The 23,052-nt window shown below is 82.8% G+C and overlaps 1 protein-coding gene across 1 annotated transcript in view; it reads left to right on the top strand.

The window, feature by feature from the left end:
• LOC142931280 (uncharacterized) overlaps window positions 1-17,355 on the top strand; it is a gene marked incomplete at its 5' end in the record, with an annotated part of 32,478 nt that extends 15,123 nt beyond the window's left edge. The window contains one exon of the mRNA XM_076075018.1: window positions 17,346-17,355. Coding sequence (XP_075931133.1) covers window positions 17,346-17,355 — 10 coding nt within the window. The remainder of the gene's footprint in view (window positions 1-17,345) is intronic.
• Window positions 17,356-23,052: the final 5,697 nt, after the last annotated feature.

Below are 23,052 nucleotides of genomic sequence, written 5' to 3'. Positions count from 1 at the left end.
TGCCCGGGGGTGCTCGGGGTGCCCGGGGGTGCCAGGGGGTGCCCGGGGTGCCCGGGGGTGCTCGGGGTGCCCGGGGGTGCTCGGGGTGCCCGGGGGTGCCCGGGGGTGCTCGGGGTGCCCGGGGCTGCCCGGGGGTGCCCGGGGGTGCTCGGGGTGCCCGGGGGTGCCCGGGGGTGCCCGGGTGTGCTCGGGGTGCCCGGGAGTGCCCGGGGGTGCTCGGGGTGCCTGGGTGTGCCCGGGGGTGCCCGGGAGTGCTCGGGGTGCCCGGGGTTGCTCGGGGTGCCCGGGGGTGCCCGGGGGTGCTCGGGGTGCCCGGGGCTGCCCGGGGGTGCCCGGGAGTGCTCGGGGTGCCCGGGGGTGCTCGGGGTGCCCGGGGGTGCCCGGGGGTGCTCGGGGTGCCCGGGGGTGCCCGGGGGTGCTCGGGGTGCCTGGGTGTGCCCGGGGTGCTCGGGGTGCCCGGGGGTGCCTGGGGGTGCTCGGGGTGCCCGGGGATGCCCGGGGTGCCCGGGGGTGCTCGGGGTGCCCGGGGGTGCCCGGGGGTGCCCGGGGGTGCTCGGGGTGCCCGGGGGTGCCAGGGGGTGCTAGGGGTGCCCGGGGGTGCTCAGGGTGCCCGGGGGTGCCCGGGCGTGCTCGGGGGTGCTCGGGGTTCCCGGGGGTGCTCGGGGTGCCCGGGGGTGCCCGGGGGTGCCCGGGGGTGCTCGGGGTGCCCGGGGGTGCTCGGGGTGCCCGGGGGTGCCAGGGGGTGCCCGGGGTGCCCGGGGGTGCTCGGGGTGCCCGGGGGTGCTCGGGGTGCCCGGGGGTGCCCGGGGGTGCTCGGGGTGCCCGGGGCTGCCCGGGGGTGCCCGGGGGTGCTCGGGGTGCCCGGGGGTGCCCGGGGGTGCCCGGGTGTGCTCGGGGTGCCCGGGAGTGCCCGGGGGTGCTCGGGGTGCCTGGGTGTGCCCGGGGGTGCCCGGGAGTGCTCGGGGTGCCCGGGGTTGCTCGGGGTGCCCGGGGGTGCCCGGGGGTGCTCGGGGTGCCCGGGGCTGCCCGGGGGTGCCCGGGAGTGCTCGGGGTGCCCGGGGGTGCTCGGGGTGCCCGGGGGTGCCCGGGGGTGCTCGGGGTGCCCGGGGGTGCCCGGGGGTGCTCGGGGTGCCTGGGTGTGCCCGGGGTGCTCGGGGTGCCCGGGGGTGCCTGGGGGTGCTCGGGGTGCCCGGGGATGCCCGGGGGTGCCCGGGGGTGCTCGGGGTGCCCGGGGGTGCCCGGGGGTGCCCGGGGGTGCTCGGGGTGCCCGGGGGTGCCAGGGGGTGCTAGGGGTACCCGGGGATGCTCGGGGTTCCCGGGGGTGCCCGGGGGTGCTCGGCGGTGCTCGGGGTTCCCGCGGTGCTCGGGGTGCCCGGGGGTGCCCGGGGGTGCCCGGGGGTGCTCGGGGTGCCCGGGGGTGCCAGGGGGTGCTAGGGGTGCCCGGGGGTGCTCAGGGTGCCCGGGGGTGCCCGGGGGTGCTCGGGGTTCCCGGGGGTGCTCGGGGTGCCCGGGGGTGCCCGGGGGTGCTCGGGTCTGCTCGGGGTGTCCGGGGGTGCTCGGGGTGCCCGGGGGTGCACGGGGGTACCCGGGGGTGCCCGGGGATGCTCGGGGTGCCCGGGGGTGCCCGGGGGTGCCCGGGGGTGCCCGGGGGTGCTCGGGGTGCCCGGGGGTGCCAGGGGGTGCTAGGGGTACCCGGGGATGCTCGGGGTTCCCGGGGGTGCCCGGGGGTGCTCGGCGGTGCTCGGGGTTCCCGCGGTGCTCGGGGTGCCCGGGGGTGCCCGGGGGTGCCCGGGGGTGCTCGGGGTGCCCGGGGGTGCCAGGGGGTGCTAGGGGTGCCCGGGGGTGCTCAGGGTGCCCGGGGGTGCCCGGGGGTGCTCGGGGTTCCCGGGGGTGCTCGGGGTGCCCGGGGGTGCCCGGGGGTGCTCGGGTCTGCTCGGGGTGTCCGGGGGTGCTCGGGGTGCCCGGGGGTGCACGGGGGTACCCGGGGGTGCCCGGGGATGCTCGGGGTGCCCGGGGGTGCCCGGGGGTGCTCGGGGTGCCCGGGGGTGACCCGGGGGTGCTCGAGGTGCCCGGGGGTGCCCGGGTGTGCTCGGGGTGCCCGGGGGTGCCCGGGGGTGCTCGGGGTGCCCGGGGGTGCCCGGGGGTGCTCGGGGTGCCCGGGGCTGCCCGGGGGTGCTCGGGGTGCCTGGGTGTGCCCGGGGGTGCTCGGGGTGCCGGGGGTGCATGGGGGTGCTCGGGGTGTCCGGGGGTGCCCGGGCGTGCCCGGGGGTGCTCGGGGTGCCCGGCGGTGCCCGGGGGTGCTCGGGGTGCCCGGGGGTGCCCGGGGGTGCTCGGGGTGCCCGGGGGTGCCCGGGGGTGCTCTGGGTGCCCGGGGGTGCCCGGGGGTCCTCGGGGTGCCCGGGGGTGCCCGGGGGTGCTCGGGGTGCCCGGGGGTGCCCGGGGGTGCTCGGGGTGCCCGGGGGTGCCCGGGGGTACTCGGGGTGCCCGGGTGGTGTCCGGGGGTGCTCGGGGTGCCTGGGGGTGCTCGGGGTGCCCGCGGGTGCCAGGGGGTGCTAGGGGTGCCCGGGGGTGCTCGGGAAGCCCGGGGGTGCCCGGGGGTGCCCGGGGGTGCTCGGGGGTGCTCGGGGTTCCCGGGGGTGCTCGGGGTGCCCGGGGGTGCCCGGGGGTGCCCGGGGGTGCTCGGGGTGCCCGGGGGTGCCAGGGGATGCTAGGGGTGCCCGGGGGTGCTCGGGGTGCCCGGGGGTGCCCGGGGGTGCTCGGGGTGCCCGGGGGTGCCCGGGGGTGCTCGGGGTGCCCGGGGGTGCCCGGGGGTGCTCGGGGTGCCCGGGGGAGCCCGGGGGTGCTCCGGGTGCCCGGGGGTGCCCGGGCGTGCTCGGGGTGTCCGGGGCTGCCCGGGGTGCTCAGGGTGCCTGGGTGTGCCCGGGGGTGCTCGGGGTGACCGGGGGTGCCTGGGGGTGCTCGTGGTGTCCGGGGGTGTCCGGGGGTGCCTGGGGGTGCTCGGGGTGCCCGGCGGTGCCCGGGGGTGCTCGGGGTGCCCGGGGGTGCCCGGGGGTGCTCGGGGTGCCCGGGGGTGCCCGGGGGTGCTCTGGGTGCCGGGGGTGCCCGGGGGTGCTCGGGGTGCACTGGGGTGCCCGGGGGTGCTCGGAGTGCCCGGGGGTGCCCGGGGGTGCTCGGGGTGCCCGGGTGTGCCCGGGGGTGCGCGGAGTGCACGGGGGTGCTCGGGGGTGCTCGGGGTTCCCGGGGGTGCCCGGGGGTGCTCGGGGTGCCCGGGGGTGCCCGGGGGTGCTCGGGGTGCCCAGGGGTGCCCGGGGGTGCCCGGGGCTGCCCGGGGGTGCTCGGGGTGCCCGGGGGTGCCAGGGGTTGCTAGGGGTACCTGGGGGTGCTCGGGGTGCCCGGGGGTGCCCGGGGGTGCTCGGTGGTGCTCGGGGTTCCCGCGGTGCTCGGGGTGCCCGGGGGTGCCCGGGGGTGCCCGGGGGTGCTCGGTGTGCCCGGGGGTGCCAGGGGGTGCTAGGGGTGCCCGGGGGTGCTCGGGGTGCCCGGGGGTGCTCGGGGGTGCTCGGGGTTCCCGGGGGTGCTCGGGGTGCCCGGGAGTGCCCGGGGGTGCCCGGGTGTGCTCGGGGTGCCCGGGGGTGCTCGGGGTGCCCGGGGGTGCCCGGGGGTACACGGGGGTGCTCGGGGGTGCTCGGGGTGCCCGGGGGTGCCCGGGGGTGCTCGGGGTGCCCGGGGGTGCCCAGGGGTGCTCGGGGTGCCCGGGGGTGCCCGGGGGTGCTCGGGGTTCCCGGGGGTGCCCGGGGGTGCTCGGGGTGCCCGGGGGTGCCCGGGGGTGCTCGGGGTGCCCGGGGGTGCCCGGGGGTGCTCGTGGTGCCCGGGGCTGCCCGGGGGTGCTCGGGGTGGCTAGGTATGCCCGGGGGTGCTCGGGATGCCCGGGGGGTGCCTGGGGGTGCTCGGGGTGTCCGGGGGTGCCCGGGGGTGCCCGGGGGTGCTCGGGGTGCCCGGCGGTGCCCGGGGGTGCTCGGGGTGCCCGGGGGTGCCCGGGGGTGCTCGGGGTGCCCGGGGGTGCCCGGGGGTGCTCTGGGTGCTCGGGGGTGCCCGGGGGTGCTCGGGGTGCCCGGGGGTGCCCGGGGGTGCTCGGGGTGCCCGGGGGTGCCCGGGGGTGCTTGGGGTGCCTGGGTGTGCCCGGGGGTGCTCGGGGTGCCCTGGGGTGCCTGGGGGTGCTCGGGGTGTTCGGGGGTGCCAGGGGGTGCCCGGGGGTGCCCGGGGGTGCTCGGGGTGCCCGGGGGTGCTCGGGGTGCACGGGGATGCCCGGGGGTGCTCGGGGTGCCTGGGTGTGCCCGGGGGTGCTCGGGGTGCCCGGGGGTGCTCGGGGTGCCCGGGGTTGCTCGGGGTGCCCGGGGGTGCCCGGGGGTGCTCGGGGTGCCCGGGGCTGCCCGGGGGTGCCCGGGAGTGCTCGGGGTGCCCGGGGGTGCTCGGGGTGCCCGGGGGTGCCCGGGGGTGCTCGGGGTGCCCGGGGGTGCCCGGGGGTGCTCGGGGTGCCTGGGTGTGCCCGGGGGTGCTCGGCGTGCCCGGGGGTGCCTGGGGGTGCTCGGGGTGCCCGGGGGTGCCCGGGGGTGCCCGGGGGTGCTCGGGGTGCCCGGGGGTGCCAGGGGGTGCTAGGGGTGCCCGGGGGTGCTCAGGGTGCCCGGGGGTGCCCGGGGGTGCTCGGGGGTGCTCGGGGTTCCCGGGGGTGCTCGGGGTGCCCGGGGGTGCCCGGGGGTGCTCGGGTCTGCTCGGGGTGTCCGGGGGTGCTCGGGGTGCCCGGGGGTGCACGGGGGTACCCGGGGGTGCCCGGGGATGCTCGGGGTGCCCGGGGGTGCCCGGGGGTGCTCGGGGTGCCCGGGGGTGACCCGGGGGTGCTCGGGGTGCCCGGGGGTGCTCGGAGTGCCCGGGGGTGCCCGGGGGTGCTCCGGGTGCCCGGGGGTGCCCGGGGGTGCTCGGGGTGCCCGGGGGTGCCCGGGGGTGCTCGGGGTGCCCGGGGGTGCTCGGGGGTGCCCGGGGCTGCCCGGGGGTGCTCGGGGTGCCCGGGGGTGCCAGGGGTTGCTAGGGGTACCCGGGGGTGCTCGGGGTGCCCGGGGGTGCCCGGGGGTGCTCGGTGGTGCTCGGGGTTCCCGCGGTGCTCGGGGTGCCCGGGGGTGCCCGGGGGTGCCCGGGGGTGCTCGGTGTGCCCGGGGGTGCCAGGGGGTGCTAGGGGTGCCCGGGGGTGCTCGGGGTGCCCGGGGATGCTCGGGGGTGCTCTGGGTTCCCGGGGGTGCTCGGGGTGCCCGGGGGTGCCCGGGGGTGCTCGGTGGTGCTCGGGGTTCCCGCGGTGCTCGGGGTGCCCGGGGGTGCCCGGGGGTGCCCGGGGGTGCTCGGTGTGCCCGGGGGTGCCAGGGGGTGCTAGGGGTGCCCGGGGGTGCTCGGGGTGCCCGGGGATGCTCGGGGGTGCTCTGGGTTCCCGGGGGTGCTCGGGGTGCCCGGGGGTGCCCGGGGGTGCCCGGGTGTGCTCGGGGTGCCCGGGGGTGCTCGGGGTGCCCGGGGGTGCCCGGGGGTACCCGGGGGTGCTCGGGGGTGCTCGGGGTGCCCGGGGGTGCCCGGGGGTGCTCGGGGTGCCCGGGGGTGCCCAGGGGTGCTCGGGGTGCCCGGGGGTGCCCGGGGGTGCTCGGGATGCCCGAGGGTGCCCGGGGGTGCTCGGGGTGCCCGGGGGTGCCCGGGGGTGCTCGGGGTGCCCGGGGGTGCCCGGGGGTGCTCGTGGTGCCCGGGGCTGCCCGGGGGTGCTCGGGGTTGCTAGGTATGCCCGGGGGTGCTCGGGATGCCCGGGGGGTGCCTGGGGGTGCTCGGGGTGTCCGGGGGTGCCCGGGGGTGCCCGGGGGTGTTCGGGGTGCCCGGCGGTGCCCGGGGGTGCTCGGGGTGCCCGGGGGTGCCCGGGGGTGCTTGGGGTGCCCGGGGGTGCCCGGGGGTGCTCTGGGTGCTCGGGGGTGCCCGGGGGTGCTCGGGGTGCCCGGGGGTGCCCGGGGGTGCTCGGGGTGCCCGGGGGTGCCCGGGGGTGCTTGGGGTGCCTGGGTGTGCCCGGGGGTGCTCGGGGTGCCCTGGGGTGCCTGGGGGTGCTCGGGGTGTTCGGGGGTGCCAGGGGGTGCCCGGGGGTGCCCGGGGGTGCTCGGGGTGCCCGGGGGTGCTCGGGGTGCACGGGGGTGCCCGGGGGTGCTCGGAGTGCCTGGGTGTGCCCGGGGGTGCTCGGGGTGCCCGGGGGTGCTCGGGGTGCCCGGGGTTGCTCGGGGTGCCCGGGGGTGCCCGGGGGTCCTCGGGGTGCCCGGGGCTGCCCGGGGGTGCCCGGGAGTGCTCGGGGTGCCCGGGGGTGCTCGGGGTGCCCGGGGGTGCCCGGGGGTGCTCGGGGTGCCCGGGGGTGCCCGGGGGTGCTCGGGGTGCCTGGGTGTGCCCGGGGGTGCTCGGGGTGCCCGGGGGTGCCTGGGGGTGCTCGGGGTGCCCGGGGGTGCCCGGGGGTGCCCGGGGGTGCTCGGGGTGCCCGGGGGTTCCCGGGGTTGCCCGGGGGTGCCCGGGGGTGCTCGGGGTGCCCGGGGGTGCCAGGGGGTGCTAGGGGTACCCGGGGGTGCTCGGGGTGCCCGGGGGTGCCCGGGGGTGCTCGGGGGTGCTCGGGGTTCCCGCGGTGCTCGGGGTGCCCGGGGGTGCCCGGGGGTGCCCGGGGGTGCCCGGGGGTGCCCGGGGTGCCCGGGGGTGCCAGGGGGTGCTAGGGGTGCCCGGGGGTGCTCAGGGTGCCCGGGGGTGCCCGGGGGTGCTCGGGGGTGCTCGGGGTTCCCGGGGGTGCTCGGGGTGCCCGGGGGTGCCCGGGGGTGCTCGGGTCTGCTCGGGGTGTCCGTGGGTGCTCGGGGTGCCCGGGGGTGCACGGGGGTACCCGGGGGTGCCCGGGGATGCTCGGGGTTCCCGGGGGTGCCCGGGGGTGCTCGGGGTGCCCGGGGGTGACCCGGGGGTGCTCGGGGTGCCCGGGGGTGCCCGGGGGTGCTCGGAGTGCCCGGGGGTGCCCGGGGGTGCTCGGGGTGCCCGGGGGTGCCCGGGGGTGCTCGGGGTGCCCGGGGCTGCCCGGGGGTGCTCGGGGTGCCTGGGTGTGCCCGGGGGTGCTCGGGGTGCCCGGCGGTGCCCGGGGGTGCTCGGGGTGCCCGGGGGTGCCCGGGGGTGCTCGGGGTGCCCGGGCGTGCCCGGGGGTGCTCTGGGTGCCCGGGGGTGCCCGGGGGTCCTCGGGGTGCCCGGGGGTGCCCGCGGGTGCTCGGGGTGCCCGGGGTGCCCGGGGGTTCTCGGGGTGCCCGGGTGTGCCCGGGGGTTCGCGGAGTGCACGGGGTGCCCGGGGGTTCTCGGGGTGCCCGGGTGTGCCCGGGGGTTCGCGGAGTGCTCGGGGTGTCCGGGGGTGCTCGGGGTGCCCGGGGGTGCACGGGGGTACCCGGGGGTGCCCGGGGATGCTCGGGGTGCCCGGGGGTGCCCGGGGGTGCTCGGGGTGCCCGGGGGTGACCCGGGGGTGCTCGGGGTGCCCGGGGGTGCTCGGAGTGCCCGGGGGTGCCCGGAGGTGCTCCGGGTGCCCGGGGGTGCCCGGGGGTGCTCGGGGTGCCCGGGGGTGCCCGGGGGTGCTCGGGGTGCCCGGGGGTGCTCGGGGGTGCCCGGGGCTGCCCGGGGGTGCTCGGGGTGCCCGGGGGTGCCAGGGGTTGCTAGGGGTACCCGGGGGTGCTCGGGGTGCCCGGGGGTGCCCGGGGGTGCTCGGTGGTGCTCGGGGTTCCCGCGGTGCTCGGGGTGCCCGGGGGTGCCCGGGGGTGCCCGGGGGTGCTCGGTGTGCCCGGGGGTGCCAGGGGGTGCTAGGGGTGCCCGGGGGTGCTCGGGGTGCCCGGGGATGCTCGGGGGTGCTCGGGGTTCCCGGGGGTGCTCGGGGTGCCCGGGGGTGCCCGGGGGTGCCCGGGTGTGCTCGGGGTGCCCGGGGGTGCTCGGGGTGCCCGGGGGTGCCCGGGGGTACCCGGGGGTGCTCGGGGGTGCTCGGGGTGCCCGGGGGTGCCCGGGGGTGCTCGGGGTGCCCGGGGGTGCCCAGAAGTGCTCGGGGTGCCCGGGGGTGCCCGGGGGTGCTCGGGATGCCCGGGGGTGCCCGGGGGTGCTCGGGGTGCCCGGGGGTGCCCGGGGGTGCTCGGGGTGCCCGGGGGTGCCCGGGGGTGCTCGTGGTGCCCGGGGCTGCCCGGGGGTGCTCGGGGTTGCTAGGTATGCCCGGGGGTGCTCGGGATGCCCGGGGGGTGCCTGGGGGTGCTCGGGGTGTCCGGGGGTGCCCGGGGGTGCCCGGGGGTGCTCGGGGTGCCCGGGGGTGCCCGGGGGTGCCCGGGGGTGCTCGGGGTGCCCGGGGGTGCCCGGGGGTGCTTGGGGTGCCTGGGTGTGCCCGGGGGTGCTCGGGGTGCCCTGGGGTGCCTGGGGGTGCTCGGGGTGTTCGGGGGTGCCAGGGGGTGCCCGGGGGTGCCCGGGGGTGCTCGGGGTGCCCGGGGGTGCTCGGGGTGCACGGGGGTGCCCGGGGGTGCTCGGAGTGCCTGGGTGTGCCCGGGGGTGCTCGGGGTGCCCGGGGGTGCTCGGGGTGCCCGGGGTTGCTCGGGGTGCCCGGGGGTGCCCGGGGGTGCTCGGGGTGCTCGGGGCTGCCCGGGGGTGCCCGGGAGTGCTCGGGGTGCCCGGGGGTGCTCGGGGTGCCCGGGGGTGCCCGGGGGTGCTCGGGGTGCCCGGGGGTGCCCGGGGGTGCTCGGGGTGCCTGGGTGTGCCCGGGGGTGCTCGGGGTGCCCGGGGGTGCCTGGGGGTGCTCGGGGTGCCCGGGGGTGCCCGGGGGTGCCCGGGGGTGCTCGGGGTGCCTGGGAGTTCCCGGGGTTGCCCGGGGGTGCCCGGGGGTGCTCGGGGTGCCCGGGGGTGCCAGGGGGTGCTAGGGGTACCCGGGGGTGCTCGGGGTGCCCGGGGGTGCCCGGGGGTGCTCGGGGGTGCTCGGGGTTCCCGCGGTGCTCCGGGTGCCCGGGGGTGCCCGGGGGTGCCCGGGGGTGCCCGGGGGTGCTCGGGGTGCCCGGGGGTGCCAGGGGGTGCTAGGGGTGCCCGGGGGTGCTCAGGGTGCCCGGGGGTGCCCGGGGGTGCTCGGGGGTGCTCGGGGTTCCCGGGGGTGCTCGGGGTGCCCGGGGGTGCTCGGGGTGCCCGGGGGTGCTCGGGGTGCCCGGGGTTGCTCGGGGTGCCCGGGGGTGCCCGGGGGTGCTCGGGGTGCCCGGGGCTGCCCGGGGGTGCCCGGGAGTGCTCGGGGTGCCCGGGGGTGCTCGGGGTGCCCGGGGGTGCCCGGGGGTGCTCGGGGTGCCCGGGGGTGCCCGGGGGTGCTCGGGGTGCCTGGGTGTGCCCGGGGGTGCTCGGGGTGCCCGGGGGTGCCTGGGGGTGCTCGGGGTGCCCGGGGGTGCCCGGGGGTGCCCGGGGGTGCTCGGGGTGCCCGGGGGTTCCCGGGGTTGCCCGGGGGTGCCCGGGGGTGCTCGGGGTGCCCGGGGGTGCCAGGGGGTGCTAGGGGTACCCGGGGGTGCTCGGGGTGCCCGGGGGTGCCCGGGGGTGCTCGGGGGTGCTCGGGGTTCCCGCGGTGCTCGGGGTGCCCGGGGGTGCCCGGGGTGCCCGGGGGTGCCAGGGGGTGCTAGGGGTGCCCGGGGGTGCTCAGGGTGCCCGGGGGTGCCCGGGGGTGCTCGGGGGTGCTCGGGGTTCCCGGGGGTGCTCGGGGTGCCCGGGGGTGCCCGGGGGTGCTCGGGTCTGCTCGGGGTGTCCGTGGGTGCTCGGGGTGCCCGGGGGTGCACGGGGGTACCCGGGGGTGCCCGGGGATGCTCGGGGTTCCCGGGGGTGCCCGGGGGTGCTCGGGGTGCCCGGGGGTGACCCGGGGGTGCTCGGGGTGCCCGGGGGTGCCCGGGGGTGCTCGGAGTGCCCGGGGGTGCCCGGGGGTGCTCGGGGTGCCCGGGGGTGCCCGGGGGTGCTCGGGGTGCCCGGGGCTGCACGGGGGTGCTCGGGGTGCCTGGGTGTGCCCGGGGGTGCTCGGGGTGCCCGGCGGTGCCCGGGGGTGCTCGGGGTGCCCGGGGGTGCCCGGGGGTGCTCGGGGCGCCCGGGCGTGCCCGGGGGTGCTCTGGGTGCCCGGGGGTGCCCGGGGGTCCTCGGGGTGCCCGGGGGTGCCCGCGGGTGCTCGGGGTGCCCGGGGTGCCCGGGGGTTCTCGGGGTGCCCGGGTGTGCCCGGGGGTTCGCGGAGTGCACGGGGTGCCCGGGGGTTCTCGGGGTGCCCGGGTGTGCCCGGGGGTTCGCGGAGTGCTCGGGGTGTCCGGGGGTGCTCGGGGTGCCCGGGGGTGCACGGGGGTACCCGGGGGTGCCCGGGGATGCTCGGGGTGCCCGGGGGTGCCCGGGGGTGCTCGGGGTGCCCGGGGGTGACCCGGGGGTGCTCGGGGTGCCCGGGGGTGCTCGGAGTGCCCGGGGGTGCCCGGAGGTGCTCCGGGTGCCCGGGGGTGCCCGGGGGTGCTCGGGGTGCCCGGGGGTGCCCGGGGGAGCTCGGGGTGCCCGGGGGTGCTCGGGGGTGCCCGGGGCTGCCCGGGGGTGCTCGGGGTGCCCGGGGGTGCCAGGGGTTGCTAGGGGTACCCGGGGGTGCTCGGGGTGCCCGGGGGTGCCCGGGGGTGCTCGGTGGTGCTCGGGGTTCCCGCGGTGCTCGGGGTGCCCGGGGGTGCCCGGGGGTGCCCGGGGGTGCTCGGTGTGCCCGGGGGTGCCAGGGGGTGCTAGGGGTGCCCGGGGGTGCTCGGGGTGCCCGGGGATGCTCGGGGGTGCTCGGGGTTCCCGGGGGTGCTCGGGGTGCCCGGGGGTGCCCGGGGGTGCCCGGGTGTGCTCGGGGTGCCCGGGGGTGCTCGGGGTGCCCGGGGGTGCCCGGGGGTACCCGGGGGTGCTCGGGGGTGCTCGGGGTGCCCGGGGGTGCCCGGGGGTGCTCGGGGTGCCCGGGGGTGCCCAGAAGTGCTCGGGGTGCCCGGGGGTGCCCGGGGGTGCTCGGGATGCCCGGGGGTGCCCGGGGGTGCTCGGGGTGCCCGGGGGTGCCCGGGGGTGCTCGGGGTGCCCGGGGGTGCCCGGGGGTGCTCGTGGTGCCCGGGGCTGCCCGGGGGTGCTCGGGGTTGCTAGGTATGCCCGGGGGTGCTCGGGATGCCCGGGGGGTGCCTGGGGGTGCTCGGGGTGTCCGGGGGTGCCCGGGGGTGCCCGGGGGTGCTCGGGGTGCCCGGGGGTGCCCGGGGGTGCCCGGGGGTGCTCGGGGTGCCCGGGGGTGCCCGGGGGTGCTTGGGGTGCCTGGGTGTGCCCGGGGGTGCTCGGGGTGCCCTGGGGTGCCTGGGGGTGCTCGGGGTGTTCGGGGGTGCCAGGGGGTGCCCGGGGGTGCCCGGGGGTGCTCGAGGTGCCCGGGGGTGCTCGGGGTGCACGGGGGTGCCCGGGGGTGCTCGGAGTGCCTGGGTGTGCCCGGGGGTGCTCGGGGTGCCCGGGGGTGCTCGGGGTGCCCGGGGTTGCTCGGGGTGCCCGGGGGTGCCCGGGGGTGCTCGGGGTGCCCGGGGCTGCCCGGGGGTGCCCGGGAGTGCTCGGGGTGCCCGGGGGTGCTCGGGGTGCCCGGGGGTGCCCGGGGGTGCTCGGGGTGCCCGGGGGTGCCCGGGGGTGCTCGGGGTGCCTGGGTGTGCCCGGGGGTGCTCGGGGTGCCCGGGGGTGCCTGGGGGTGCTCGGGGTGCCCGGGGGTGCCCGGGGGTGCCCGGGGGTGCTCGGGGTGCCTGGGAGTTCCCGGGGTTGCCCGGGGGTGCCCGGGGGTGCTCGGGGTGCCCGGGGGTGCCAGGGGGTGCTAGGGGTACCCGGGGGTGCTCGGGGTGCCCGGGGGTGCCCGGGGGTGCTCGGGGGTGCTCGGGGTTCCCGCGGTGCTCGGGGTGCCCGGGGGTGCCCGGGGGTGCCCGGGGGTGCCCGGGGGTGCTCGGGGTGCCCGGGGGTGCCAGGGGGTGCTAGGGGTGCCCGGGGGTGCTCAGGGTGCCCGGGGGTGCCCGGGGGTGCTCGGGGGTGCTCGGGGTTCCCGGGGGTGCTCGGGGTGCCCGGGGGTGCCCGGGGGTGCTCGGGTCTGCTCGGGGTGTCCGTGGGTGCTCGGGGTGCCCGGGGGTGCACGGGGGTACCCGGGGGTGCCCGGGGATGCTCGGGGTGCCCGGGGGTGCCCGGGGGTGCTCGGGGTGCCCGGGGGTGACCCGGGGGTGCTCGGGGTGCCCGGGGGTGCCCGGGGGTGCTCGGAGTGCCCGGGGGTGCCCGGGGGTGCTCGGGGTGCCCGGGGGTGCCCGGGGGTGCTCGGGGTGCCCGGGGCTGCCCGGGGGTGCTCGGGGTGCCTGGGTGTGCCCGGGGGTGCTCGGGGTGCCCGGCGGTGCCCGGGGGTGCTCGGGGTGCCCGGGGGTGCCCGGGGGTGCTCGGGGTGCCCGGGCGTGCCCGGGGGTGCTCTGGGTGCCCGGGGGTGCCCGGGGGTCCTCGGGGTGCCCGGGGGTGCCCGCGGGTGCTCGTGGTGCCCGGGGTGCCCGGGGGTTCTCGGGGTGCCCGGGTGTGCCCGGGGGTTCGCGGAGTGCACGGGGTGCCCGGGGGTGCTCGGGGTTCCCGGGGGTGCCCGGGGGTGCTCGGGGTGCCCGGGGGTGCCCGGGGGTACTCGAGGTGCCCGGGGGTGCCCGGGGGTACTCGGGGTGCCCGGGTGGTGTCCGGGGGTGCTCGGGGTGCGTGCCCGGGGGTGCTCGGGGTGCCCGGGGGTGCCCGGGGGTGCTCGGGGTGCCCGGGGGTGCCCGGGGGTGCTCTGGGTGCCCGGGGGTGCCCGGGGGTGCTCGGGGTGACCGGGGGTGCTCGGGGTGCCCGGGGGTGCCCGGGGGTGCTCGGGGTGCCCGGGTGTGCCCGGGGGTGCGCGGAGTGCACGGGGGTGCTCGGGGGTGCTCGGGGTTCCCGGGGGTGCCCGGGGATGCTCGCGGTGCCCGGGGGTGCCCGGGGGTGCTCGGGGTGCCCGGGGGTGCCCGTGGGTACTCGGGGTGCCCGGGTGGTGCCCGGGGGTGCTCGGGGTGCCCGGGAGTGCTCGGGGTGCCCGGGGGTGCCAGGGGGTGCTAGGGGTGCCCGAGGGTGCTCGGGGTGCCCGGGGGTGCCCGGGCGTGCTCGGGGTGCCCGGGGCTGCCGGGGGTGCTCAGGGTGCCTGGGTGTGCCCGGGGGTGCTCGGGGTGCCCGGGGGTGCCTGGGGGTGCTCGGGGTGTCCGGGGGTGTCCGGGGGTGCCCGGGGGTGCTCGGGGTGCCCGGCGGTGCCTGGGGGTGCTCGGGGTGCCCGGGTGTGCCCGGGGGTGCTCGGGGTGCCCGGGGGTGCCCGGGGGTGCTCTGGGTGCCCGGGGGTGCCCGGGGGTGCTCGGGGTGCCCGGGGGTGCTCGGGGTGCCCGGGGGTGCCCGGGGGACCTCGGGGTGCCCGGGTGTGCCCGGGGGTGCGCGGAGTGCACGGGGGTGCTCGGGGGTGCTCGGGGTTCCCGGGGGTGCCCGGGGATGCTCGGGGTGCCCGGGGGTGCCCGGGGGTGCTCGGGGTGCCCGGGGGTGCCCGTGGGTACTCGGGGTGCCCGGGTGGTGCCCGGGGGTGCTCGGGGTGCCCGGGGGTGCTCGGGGTGCCCGGGGGTGCCAGGGGGTGCTAGGGGGGCCCGAGGGTGCTCGGGGTGCCCGGGGGTGCCCGGGGGTGCTCGGGGGTGCTCGGGGTTCCCGTGGGTGCTCGGGGTGCCCGGGGGTGCCCGGGGTTGCCCGGGGGTGCTCGCGGTGCCCGGGGGTGCCAGGGGGTGCTAGGGGTGCCGGGGGGTGCTCGGGGTGCCCGGGGGTGCCCGGGGGTGCTCGCGGGTGCTCGGGGTTCCCGGGGGTGCTCCGGGTGCCCGGGGGTGCCCGGGGGTGCCCGGGGGTGCTCGGGGTGCACGGGGGTGCTCGGGGTGCCCGGGGGTGCCCGGGGGTGCCCGGGGGTGCCCGAGGGTGCTCGGGGTCCCCGGGGGTGCCCGGGCGTGCTCGGGGTGCCCGGGGGTGCCCGGGGGTGCTCGGGGTGCCCGGGGGTGCCCGGGGGTGCTCGGGGTGCCCGGGGGTGCCCGGGGGTGCCCGGGGTGCCCGGGGGTGCCCGGGGGTGCCCGGGGGTGCTCGGGGTGCCCGAGGGTGCCCGGGGGTGCCCGGGGGTGCTCGGGGTGCCCGGGGGTGCCCGGGGGTGCTCGGGGTGCCCGGGGGTGCCCGGTGGTGCTCGGGGTGCCCGGGGGTGCCCGGGGGTGCTCGGGGTGCCCGGGGGTGCCCGGGCGTGCTCGGGGTGCCCGGGGCTGCCGGGGGTGCTCAGGGTGCCTGGGTGTGCTCGGAGGTGCTCGGGGTGCCCGGGGGTGCCTGGGGGTGCTCGGGGTGTCCGGGGGTGTCCGGGGGTGCCCGGGGGTGCTCGGGGTGCCCGGCGGTGCCCGGGGGTGCTCGGGGTGCCCGGGGGTGCCCGGGGGTGCTCGGGGTGACCGGGGGTGCCCGGGGGTGCTCTGGGTACCCGGGGGTGCCCGGGGGTGCTCGGGGTGCCCGGGGGTGCTCGGGGTGCCCGGGGGTGCCCGGGGGTGCTCGGGGTGCCCGGGTGTGCCCGGGGGTGCGCGGAGTGCACGGGGGTGCTCGGGGGTGCTCGGGGTTCCCGGGGGTGCCCGGGGATGCTCGGGGTGCCCGGGGGTGCCCGGGGGTGCTCGGGGTGCCCGGGGGTGCCCGTGGGTACTCGGGCTGCCCGGGTGGTGCCCGGGGTGCTCGGGGTGCCCGGGAGTGCTCGGGGTGCCCGGGGGTGCCAGGGGATGCTAGGGGTGCCCGAGGGTGCTCGGGGTGCCCGGGGGTGCCCGGGCGTGCTCGGGGTGCCCGGGGCTGCCGGGGGTGCTCAGGGTGCCTGGGTGTGCCCGGGGGTGCTCGGGGTGCCCGGGGGTGCCTGGGGGTGCTCGGGGTGTCCGGGGGTGTCCGGGGGTGCCGGGGGTGCTCGGGGTGCCCGGCGGTGCCCGTGGGTGCTCGGGGTGCCCGGGGGTGCCCGGGGGTGCCCGGGGGTGCTCGGGGTGCCCGGGGGTGCCCGCGGGTGCTCTGGGTGCCCGGGGGTGCCCGGGGGTGCTCGGGGTGCCCGGGGGTGCTCGGGGTGCCCGGGGGTGCCCGGGGTGCTCGGGGTGCCCGGGTGTGCCCGGGGGGGCGTGGAGTGCACGGGGGTGCTCGGGGGTGCTCGGGGTTCCCGGGGGTGCCCGGGGATGCTCGGGATGCCCGGGGGTGCCCGGGGGTGCTCGGGGTGCCCGGGGGTGCACGTGGGTACTCGGGGTGCCCGGGTGGTGCCCGGGGGTGCTCGGGGTGCCCGGGGGTGCCCGGGGGTGCCCGGGGGTGCTCGGGGTGCCCGGGGGTGCCCGTGGGTACTCGGGCTGCCCGGGTGGTGCCCGGGGGTGCTCGGGGTGCCCGGGAGTGCTCGGGGTGCCCGGGGGTGCCAGGGGATGCTAGGGGTGCCCGAGGGTGCTCGGGGTGCCCGGGGGTGCCCGGGCGTGCTCGGGGTGCCCGGGGCTGCCGGGGGTGCTCAGGGTGCCTGGGTGTGCCCGGGGGTGCTCGGGGTGCCCGGGGGTGCCTGGGGGTGCTCGGGGTGTCCGGGGGTGTCCGGGGGTGCCGGGGGTGCTCGGGGTGCCCGGCGGTGCCCGTGGGTGCTCGGGGTGCCCGGGGGTGCCCGGGGGTGCCCGGGGGTGCTCGGGGTGCCCGGGGGTGCCCGCGGGTGCTCTGGGTGCCCGGGGGTGCCCGGGGGTGCTCGGGGTGCCCGGGGGTGCTCGGGGTGCCCGGGGGTGCCCGGGGTGCTCGGGGTGCCCGGGTGTGCCCGGGGGGGCGCGGAGTGCACGGGGGTGCTCGGGGGTGCTCGGGGTTCCCGGGGGTGCCCGGGGATGCTCGGGATGCCCGGGGGTGCCCGGGGGTGCTCGGGGTGCCCGGGGGTGCACGTGGGTACTCGGGGTGCCCGGGTGGTGCCCGGGGGTGCTCGGGGTGCCCGGGGGTGCTCGGGGTGCCCGGGGGTGCCAGGGGGTGCTAGGGGTGCCCGAGGGTGCTCGGGGTGCCCGGGGGTGCCCGGGGGTGCTGGGGGTGCTCGGGGTTCCCGTGGGTGCTCGGGGTGCCCGGGGGTGCCCGGGGGTGCCCGGGGCTGCTCGCGGTGCCCGGGGGTGCCACGGGTTGCTAGGGGTGCCGGGGGGTGCTCGGGGTGCCCGGGGGTGCTCGGGGTGCCCGGGGGTGCCCGGGGGTGCCCGGGGGTGCTCGGGGTACCCGGGGGTGCTCGGGGTGCCCGGGGGTGCCCGGGGGTGCCCGGGGGTGCCCGAGGGTGCTCGGGGTGCCCGGGGGTGCCCGGGGGTGATCGGGGTGCCCGGGGGTGCCCGGGGGTGCTCGGGGTGCCGGGGGTGCTCGGGGTGCCCGGGGGTGCCCGGGGGTGCCCGGGGTGCCCGGGGGTGCCCGGGGGTGCCCGGGGGTGCTCGGGGTGCCCGGGGGTGCCCGGGGGTGCTCGGGGTGCCCGGGGGTGCACGGGGTTGCCCGGGGGTGCTCGGGGTGCCCGGGGGTGCCCGGGGGTGCTCGGGGTGCCTGGGGGTGCCCGGGGGTGCTCGGGGTGCCCGGGGGTGCCTGGGGGTGCTCGGGGTGCCCGGGGGTGCCCGGGGGTGCCCGGGGGTGCCCGGGGGTGCTCGGGGTGCCCGGCGGTGCCCCGGGGTGCTCGGGGTGCCCGGGGGTGCCCGGGGGTGCCCGGGGGTGCTCGGGGTGTCCGGGGGTGCCCGGGGGTGCTCGGGGTGCCCGGGGGTGCCCGGGGGTGCTCGGGGTGCCCGGGGGTGACCGGGGGTGCTCGGGTGCCCGGGTGTGCCCGGGGGTGCGTGGATTGCACGGGGGTGCTTGTGGGTTCTCGGGGTTCCCGGGGGTGCCCGTGGGTGCCCGGGGGTGCTCGGGGTGCCCGGGGGTGCTTGGGGGTACTCGGGGTGCCCGGGTGGTGCCCGGGGGTGCTCGGGGTGCCCGGGGGTGCCCGGGGGTGCTCGGGGTGTCCGGGGGTGCCCGGGGGTGCTCTGGGTGCCCGGGGGTGCTCGGGGTGCCCGGGGGTGCCCGGGGGTGCCCGGGGTGCCCGGGGGTGCCCGGGGGTGCTCGGGGTGCCCGGGTGTGCCCGGGGGTGCGCGGAGTGCACGGGGGTGCCCGGGGGTGCTCGGGGTTCCCGGGGGTGCCCGGGGGTGCTCGGGGTGCCCGGGGGTGCCCGGGGGTGCTCGGGGTGCCCGTGGGTGTCCGGGGGTGCTCGGTGTGCCCGCGGGTGCCAGGGGGCGCTAGGGGTGCCCGGGGGTGCTCGGGGTGCCCGGGGGTGCCCGGGGGTGCTCGGGGGTGCTCGGTGTTCCCGGGGGTGCTCGGGGTGCCCGGGGGTGCCCGGGGGTGCGCGGAGTGCCCGGGGGTGCCCGGGGGTGCTCGGGGTTCCCGGGGTTGCCCGTGGGTGCTCGGGGTGCCCGGGGGTGCCCGGGGGTGCTCGGGGTGCCCGTGGGTGCCCGGGGGTGCTCGGGGTGCCCGCGGGTGCCAGGGGGTGCTAGGGGTGCCCGGGGGTGCTCGGGGTGCCCGGGGGTGCCCGGGGGTGCTCGGGGGTGCTCGGGGTTCCCGGGGGTGCTCGGGGTGCCCGGGGGTACCCGGGGGTGCCCGGGGGTGCTCGGGGTGCCCGGGGGTGCCAGGGGATGCTATGGTTGTCCGGGGGTGCCCGGGGGTGCTCGGGGTGCCCGGGGGTGCCCGGGGGTGCTCGGGGTGCCGGGGGTGCCCGGGGGTGCTCGGGGTGCCCGGGGGTGCCCGGGGATGCTCGGGTTGCCCGGGGGTGCCCGGGGGTGCTCGGGGTGCCCGGGGGTGCCCCGGCGTGCTCGGGGTGCCCGGGGCTGCCCGGGAGTGCTCAGGGTGCCTGGGTGTGCCCGGGGGTGCTCGGGGTGCCCGGGGGTGCCTGGGGTTGCTCGGGGTGTCTGGGGGTGTCCGGGGGTGCCCGGGGGTGCTCGGGGTGCCCGGCGGTGCCCGTGGGTGCTCGGGGTGCCCGGGGGTGCCCGGGGGTGCTCGGGGTGCCCGGGGGTGCCCGGGGGTGCTCTGGGTGCCCTGGGGTGCCCGGGGGTGCTCGGGGTGCCCGGGGGTGCCCGGGGGTGGTCGGGGTGCCCGGGGGTGCCCGGGGGTGCTCGGGGTGCCCGGGTGTGCCCGGGGGTGCGCGGAGTGCACGGGGGTGCTCGGGGGTGCTCGGGGTTCCCGGGGGTGCCCGGGGGTGCTCGGGGTGCCCGGGGGTGCCCGTGGGTACTCGGGGTGCACGGGTGGCGCCCGGGGGTGCTCGGGGTGCCCGGGGGTGCTCGGGGTGCCCGGGGGTGCCAGGGGGTGCTAGGGGTGCCCGGGGGTGCTCGGGGTGCCCGAGGGTGCCCGGGGGTGCTCGGGGGTGCTCGGGGTTCCCGTAAGTGCTCGGGGTGCCCGGGGGTGCCCGGGGGTGCCCGGGGGTGCTCGCGGTGCCCGGGGGTGCCAGGGGGTGCTAGGGGTGCCCGGGGGTGCTCGGGGTGCCCGGGGGTGCTCGGGGTGCCCGGGGGTGCCCGGGGGTGCTCGCGGGTGCTCGGGGTTCCCGGGGGTGCTCCGGGTGCCCGGGGGTGCCCGGGGGTGCCCGGGGATGCTCGGGGTGCCCGGGGGTGCTCGGGGTGCCCGGGGGTGCCCGGGGGTGCCCGGGGGTGCCCGAGGGTGCTCGGGGTGCCCGGGGGTGCCCGGTGGTGCTCGGGGTGCCCGGGGGTGCCCGGGGGTGCTCGGGGTGCCCGGGGGTGCCCGGGGGTGCTCGGGGTGCCCGGGGGTGCCCGGGGGTGCCCGGGGTGCCCGGGGGTGCCCGGGGGTGCTCGGGGTGCCCGGGGGTGCCCGGGGGTGCTTGGGGTGCCCGGGGGTGCCCGGGGGTGCCCGGGGGTGCTCGGGGTGCCCGGGGGTGCCCGCGGGGTGCTCGGGGTGCCTGGGGGTGCCCGGGGGTGCTCGGGTGCCCGGGGGTGCCTGGGGGTGCTCGGGGTGCCCGGGGGTGCTCGGGGGTGCCCGGGGGTGCCCGGGGGTGCTCGGGGTGCCCGGCGGTGCCCCGGGGTGCTCGGGGTGCCCGGGGGTGCCCGGGGGTGCCCGGGGGTGCTCGGGGTGTCCGGGGGTGCCCGGGGGTGCTCGCGGTGCCCGGGGGTGCCCGGGGCTGCTCGGGGTGCCCGGGGGTGACCGGGGTTGCTCGGGGTGCCCGGGTGTGCCCGGGGGTGCGTGGATTGCACGGGGGTGCTTGTGGGTTCTCGGGGTTCCCGGGGGTGCCCGGGGGTGCCCGGGGGTGCTCGGGGTGTCCGGGGGTGCTTGGGGGTACTCGGGGTGCCCGGGTGGTGCCCGGGGGTGCTCGTGGTGCCCGGGGGTGCCCGGGGGTGCTCGGGGTGTCCGGGGGTGCCCGGGGGTGCTCTGGGTGCCTGGAGGTGCCCGGGGGTGCTCGCGGTGCCCGGGGGTGCCCGGGGGTGCCCGGGGTGCCCGGGGGTGCCCGGGGGTGCCCGGGGGTGCTCGGGGTGCCCGGGTGTGCCCGGGGGTGCGCGGAGTGCACGGGGGTGCCCGGGGGTGCTCGGGGTTCCCGGGGGTGCCCGGGGGTGCTCGGGGTGCCCGGGGTTGCCCGGGGGTGCTCGGGGTGCCCGTGGGTGCCTGGGGGTGCTCGGGGTGCCCGGGGGTGCCCGGGGGTGCTCAGGGGTGCTCGGGGTTCCCGGGGGTGCTCGGGGTGCACGGGGGTGCCCGGGGGTGCCCGGGGGTGCTCGGGGTGCCGGGGGTGCCAGGGGGTGCTAGGTGTGCCTGGGGGTGCTCGGGGTGCCCGGGGGTGTTCGGGGTGCCCGGGGGTGCCCGGGGGTGCTCGGGGTGCCCGGGTGGTGCCCGGGGGTGCTTGGGGTGCCCGGGGGTGCTCGGGGTGCCCGGGGGTGCCAGGGGGTGCTAGGGGTGCCCGGGGGTGCTCGGGGTGCCCGGGGGTGCCCCGGGGTGATCGGGGGTGCTCGGGGTTCCCGTGGGTGCTCGGGGTGCCCGGGTGTGCCCGGGGGTGCCCGGGGGTGCTCGGGGTGCCCGGGGGTGCCAGGGGGTGCTAGGGGTGCCCGGGGGTGCTCGGGGTGCCCGGGGGTGCTCGGGGTGCCCGGGGGTGCCCGGGGGTGCTCGCGGGTGCTCGGGGTTCCCGGGGGTGCTCCGGGTGCCCGGGGGTGCCCGGGGGTGCCCGGGGGTGCTCGGGGTGCCCGGGGGTGCTCGGGGTGCCCGGGGGTGCCCGGGGGTGCCCGGGGGTGCCCGAGGGTGCTTGGGGTGCCCGGGGGTGCCCGGGGGTGCTCGGGGTGCCCGGGGGTGCCCGGGGGTGCTCGGGGTGCCCGGGGGTGCCCGGGGGTGCCCGGGGGTGCCCGGGGGTGCTCGGGGTGCCCGGGGGTGCCCGGGGGTGCTCGGGGTGCCCGGGGGTGCCTGGGGGTGCTCGGGGTGCCCGGGGGTGCCCGGGGGTGCTCGGGGTGCCCGGCGGTGCCCCGGGGTGCTCGGGGTGCCCGGGGGTGCCCGGGGGTGCCCGGGGGTGCTCGGGGTGTCCGGGGGTGCCCGGGGGTGACCGGGGGTGCTCGGGGTGCCCGGGTGTGCCCAGGGGTGCGTGGTTTGCACGGGGGTGCTCGTGGGTTCTCGGGGTTCCCGGGGTGCCCGGGGGTGCCCGGGGGTGCTCGGGGTGCCTGGGGGTGCCCGGGGGTGCTCGGGGTGCCCGGGGGTGCCTGGGGGTGCTCGGGGTGCCCGGGGGTGCCCGGGGGTGCCCGAGGGTGCTCGGGGGTGCCCGGGGGTGCTCGGCGTGCCCGGGGGTGCCCGGGGGTGCTCGGGGTGCCTGGGGGTGCCCGGGGGTGCTCGGGGTGCCCGGGGGTGCCTGGGGGTGCTCGGGGTGCCCGGGGGTGCCCGGGGTGCCCGGCGGTGCCCCGGGGTGCTCGGGGTGCTCGGGGTTCCCGGGGGTGCTCCGGGTGCCCGGGGGTGCCCGGGGGTGCCCGGGGGTGCTCGGGGTGCCCGGGGGTGCTCGGGGTGCCCGGGGGTGCCCGGGGGTGCCCGGGGGTGCCCGAGGGTGCTCGGGGTGCCCGGGGGTGCCCGGGGGTGCTCGGGGTGCCCGGGGGTGCCCGGGGGTGCTCGGGGTGCCCGGGGGTGCCCGGGGGTGCCCGGGGGTGCCCGGGGGTGCTCGGGGTGCCCGGGGGTGCCCGGGGGTGCTCGGGGTGCCTGGGGGTGCCCGGGGGTGCTCGGGGTGCCCGGGGGTGCCTGGGGGTGCTCGGGGTGCCCGGGGGTGCCCGGGGGTGCCCGGGGGTGCTCGGGGTGCCCGGCGGTGCCCCGGGGTGCTCGGGGTGCCCGGGGGTGCCCGGGGGTGCCCGGGGGTGCTCGGGGTGTCCGGGGGTGCCCGGGGGTGACCGGGAGTGCTCGGGGTGCCCGGGTGTGCCCAGGGGTGCGTGGATTGCACGGGGGTGCTCGTGGGTTCTCGGGGTTCCCGGGGGTGCCCGGGGGTGCACGGGGGTGCTCGGGGTGCCCGGGGGTGCTCGGGGTGCCCGGGGGTGCCCGGGGGTGCTCAGGGTGCCCGGGGGTGCCCGGGGGTGCTCGGGGTGCCCGGGGCTGCCCGGGAGTGCTCAGGGTGCCTGGGTGTGCCCGGGGGTGCTCGGGGTGCCCGGGGGTGCCTGGGGGTGCTCTGGGTGTCCGGGGTTGTCCACGGGTGCCCGGGGGTGCTCGGGGTGCCCGGCGGTGCCCAGGGGGTGCTCGGGGTGCCCGGGGGTGCCCGAGGGTGCTCGGGGTGCCCGGGGGTGACCGGGGGTGCTCGGGGTGCCCGGGTGTGCACGGGGGTGCGTGGTTTGCACGGGGGTGCTCGTGGGTTCTCGGGGTTCCCGGGGGTGCCCGGGGGTGCCCGGGGGTGCTCGGGGTGCCTGGGGGTGCCCGGGGGTGCTCGGGGTGCCCGGGGGTGCCTGGGGGTGCTCGGGGTGCCCGGGGGTGCCCGGGGGTGCCCGAGGGTGCTCGGGGGTGCCCGGGGTGCCCGGGGGTGCCCGGGGGTGCCCGGGGGTGCTCGGGGTGCCCGGGTGTGCCCGGGGGTGCGCGGAGTGCACGGGGGTGCCCGGGGGTGCTCGGGGTTCCCGGGGGTGCCCGGGGGTGCTCGGGGTGCCCGGGGTTGCCCGGGGGTGCTCGGGGTGCCCGTGGGTGCCTGGGGGTGCTCGGGGTGCCCGGGGGTGCCCGGGGGTGCTCAGGGGTGCTCGGGGTTCCCGGGGGTGCTCGGGGTGCACGGGGGTGCCCGGGGGTGCCCGGGGGTGCTCGGGGTGCCGGGGGTGCCAGGGGGTGCTAGGTGTGCCTGGGGGTGCTCGGGGTGCCCGGGGGTGCCCGGGGGTGTTCGGGGTGCCCGGGGGTGCCCGGGGGTGCTCGGGGTGCCCGGGTGGTGCCCGGGGGTGCTTGGGGTGCCCGGGGGTGCTCGGGGTGCCCGGGGGTGCCAGGGGGTGCTAGGGGTGCCCGGGGGTGCTCGGGGTGCCCGGGGGTGCCCCGGGGTGATCGGGGGTGCTCGGGGTTCCCGTGGGTGCTCGGGGTGCCCGGGTGTGCCCGGGGGTGCCCGGGGGTGCTCGGGGTGCCCGGGGGTGCCAGGGGGTGCTAGGGGTGCCCGGGGGTGCTCGGGGTGCCCGGGGGTGCTCGGGGTGCCCGGGGGTGCCCGGGGGTGCTCGCGGGTGCTCGGGGTTCCCGGGGGTGCTCCGGGTGCCCGGGGGTGCCCGGGGGTGCCCGGGGGTGCTCGGGGTGCCCGGGGGTGCTCGGGGTGCCCGGGGGTGCCCGGGGGTGCCCGGGGGTGCCCGAGGGTGCTTGGGGTGCCCGGGGGTGCCCGGGGGTGCTCGGGGTGCCCGGGGGTGCCCGGGGGTGCTCGGGGTGCCCGGGGGTGCCCGGGGGTGCCCGGGGGTGCCCGGGGGTGCTCGGGGTGCCCGGGGGTGCCCGGGGGTGCTCGGGGTGCCTGGGGGTGCCCGGGGGTGCTCGGGGTGCCCGGGGGTG

The sequence above is a fragment of the Petromyzon marinus genome, chromosome 52 (genome assembly GCF_048934315.1).
Source record: "Petromyzon marinus isolate PM22_M1 ecotype Great Lakes invasive population chromosome 52, UKy_Petmar_22M1.pri1.0, whole genome shotgun sequence".
Classification (NCBI taxonomy): Eukaryota; Metazoa; Chordata; class Hyperoartia; order Petromyzontiformes; family Petromyzontidae; genus Petromyzon; species Petromyzon marinus.
This window is presented reverse-complemented; position numbering and strand designations above follow the sequence as displayed.